The following is a 2,806-nucleotide window of genomic DNA, read 5'->3' on the forward strand; positions in this document are numbered from 1 at the left end:
CCCTTCTCCACTCCTCTTTTGCCCTCTCTGCCTCTTGAAAACGCTGATTTTTCACCGCCTTCTCGCTGGCTGGCTCTCGGCTCTGGCTGCGGGGCCTCTGGAAGGCGGTGACAGGCCCACCCGTGCTACGCGGCCCTTCGTCTGAATGGCGCCTGAGTGATTGCGGCCCGGGACCCTCCTCACGGGCAGCCCTGCTGACAGCGGCCTGCTGACCGCTTCGACGTCGTCTCGAGCGCTGACAGCCCAAGTAACGGTACGCGAAATAAAATATGGACGAAAAAAAAATCGATGTGTTTCAAAGAAAGAAACATTCTCCTTGATATTTCAAACTTTATTAATATTTCATAAACACATTCTACAAGTAGTCAGAAAGAGAACTGAATAATTATTCTTAAGAAGAGCTACAAGTCAAGTGGCCTCTCAGGTTACAACGTACAGTGGAGTTCAAACGTGCACTACGCATTACTTCTCGTCGAAGTTGCACAGAGGGCATTATTCAACTATGTGGATTTGCATCTCTGTGTAAGCAGAACAACGCACACGCCCCTTTGTGACTTCGTCCTCGCACACTATGGCGGTTTTTATTTTACACACAGTACATTTAAACGGCCTTTCCCCGGATGGACTTCCTCGTGTAGAGGCAGGTACCCACAGGACGAAGCGAAAACTTGTCGCACAAAAACACACACCGAAAGAGGGTTATCTTTGGCAAGTGTTTGGAAAAGACTTTTCAGATGCTACCTGACACAAATACCTTCTCACACTCTGTAGTCAAAGGCTTTTTAATTTCGTGGGTCCGGAGATGTTTCTGCAGTCCCCAGTCGGTTGCAAATTTTTTATTGCAGACAGTGCAATCAACCTTCTCCCTGATGTGCGTTTGGAGATGGTATCGAAGGGAATCACTTTTATTAAACTTTTTACTACAGACAGTACACTTATAAGGGAACCCTCCGGTATGCGTTCGAAGATGACTGTGTAAGCTGGCATATTGCCCAAATTTCTTGTCACATATTGTACAATTATAATCCATATCCTGAGTGTGGGTTCGCATATGGCAGGCCAGCACAAAATCTCGCGCAAACGTCTTGCAGCACACTGAACACTGATAGGGCTTCTCACCAGTATGGGTTCGTAGATGGGCACGTAGATGATCACTCCTCGAATATTTCTTGTCACACACTGTGCATTCAAAAGGCTTTTCTCCAGTATGCGTTCGCTGATGAGCTACCAGGTTGCCGCTTGTCGAAAATTTAAAGTTGCACAGCGTACACGCGTAGGGTTTGTCTTCGGTATGTGTCCGCAGGTGTCGGCGTAGTTCATTACCCAAGACAAATTTCTTGCCGCATAAACTACACTCAAAAGACTTCTCGCCAGTGTGGGTTCGGCGTTGGTGTATAAGAAGGTATCCACTTGATGAAAATTTCTTTTTGCACAAAGTACACTCAAAAGGTTTTTCTCCTGTATGAGTTACAAAATGTGAGCGCAAATCTCCAGAGGTCGTAAATTTGCTATCACAGAGACTACACTCAAAGGGCTTCTCTCTGGTGTGGGCCCGCATTACATGAACACGCAGATAACCTCTGTCTGAGAAATCGTGGCTGCATTCTGTGCACTTGAATCGCTCTCTTACGGTATGTGTTCGGAGGTGTTTTTGCAGTTTATCTTCACCCGGGAATTTCTTGTTGCACAAAGAACAATCAAACGACTCATCTTTCTGGCGAGACATTTTGATGCGCTGGCCAAGTTGTCGTCTTGGGCGAATCCCGTAGTGGGCGAGTAATCATGCGGTGGTCACGTGGATTCTGTAAAAGAAGGAGAAGGCATATTGTTATCTCAAGCAAGGATAGATTGTTTTGATAGCGTAATATTGTAAAACCTTGAACTATGATGTACAGTTAAGGATGTCCCACCCAAGGGGTACTTCAAGATAAATCTACCCAAACAAATAAGAAAAAATAAAAAATCAGGGAAATAAAACAAGAAAAAAAACAAGGAAAAACATTTAAAACTAAAGAAAAAGATTACAGAAAAAATTAGGAGGAATCACGGAAACCAGATGGTTTACGCCAGCATTCAACACGTTCCTTGCGGCTCAGTTTTTGTGCCTATGATTTATAACATGTGGTAGCGTAACCACATAGAGGTCACGTCGCAGGGAACGGTAAGTAACCCTCGGATTCTGCGCGCGCAACCCCTGCCCCGCGCATCTGCCCTTGTCCTCGCCGCCGAGCCGCGCGTCGCGACCGTGGACCGCCGTGGACATGGAGGGCTGCGGGGCAGCGGGCTCGGGCGACGGAAACGGGCGCGTCAAAAGTTGAGCCGCAGCGCCCGGACCTCGCGCCGCCCGGCCGCGCGGACTCGACACGGAAAAACTTTTATCGACTGGGCGGGGAGGGGGAGGGGGGGTAGAGAACACTGGGGCTGATCGGCGGCCCCGGTACACGTCTTATGGCGCCCGAAAGGTTTTCACGATCGCTTCCGCGCCCTCGCATCGCCCGCCGCGTGGACAACGCCCCGACAACTCTTCGAGCTCCACAAAGAAGTGCGGCGGGGGCCCCGCATGTTCCAGGAGCAACAGCGACCCGGGCATATCGGTCGGGCTGCTGCTGCTGCTACTCCCAGGAGCAGGGAGCAGAGCGAGGGAGGCAGAGGAGGTAGAGAGTGTTGGAGAGAAGAAGGGATGGAGAGGGGGAGGGAGAGAGAGAGGGAGGGAGAGGGGGAGGGAGAGGAGCGAGGGAGGCAGAGGAGGTAGAGAGTGTTGGAGAGAAGAAGGGATGGAGAGGGGGAGGGAGAGAGAGAGGGAGGG

General features: G+C 50.1%; 1 protein-coding gene across 1 annotated transcript in view; it reads right to left on the reverse strand.

The window, feature by feature from the left end:
• Positions 1–310: 310 nt before the first annotated feature.
• LOC113215021 (gastrula zinc finger protein XlCGF17.1-like) overlaps positions 311–2,806 on the reverse strand; it is a 36,480-nt gene continuing 33,984 nt past the window's right edge. The window contains exon 3 of the mRNA XM_052271374.1: positions 311–1,802. Coding sequence (XP_052127334.1) covers positions 731–1,726 — 996 coding nt within the window. The 5' untranslated portion in view covers positions 1,727–1,802 and the 3' untranslated portion in view covers positions 311–730. The remainder of the gene's footprint in view (positions 1,803–2,806) is intronic.

This window comes from Frankliniella occidentalis, unplaced genomic scaffold (assembly GCF_000697945.3).
Source record: "Frankliniella occidentalis isolate FOCC.00 unplaced genomic scaffold, Focc_3.1 Scaffold159, whole genome shotgun sequence".
NCBI classification, from domain to species: domain Eukaryota; kingdom Metazoa; phylum Arthropoda; class Insecta; order Thysanoptera; family Thripidae; genus Frankliniella; species Frankliniella occidentalis.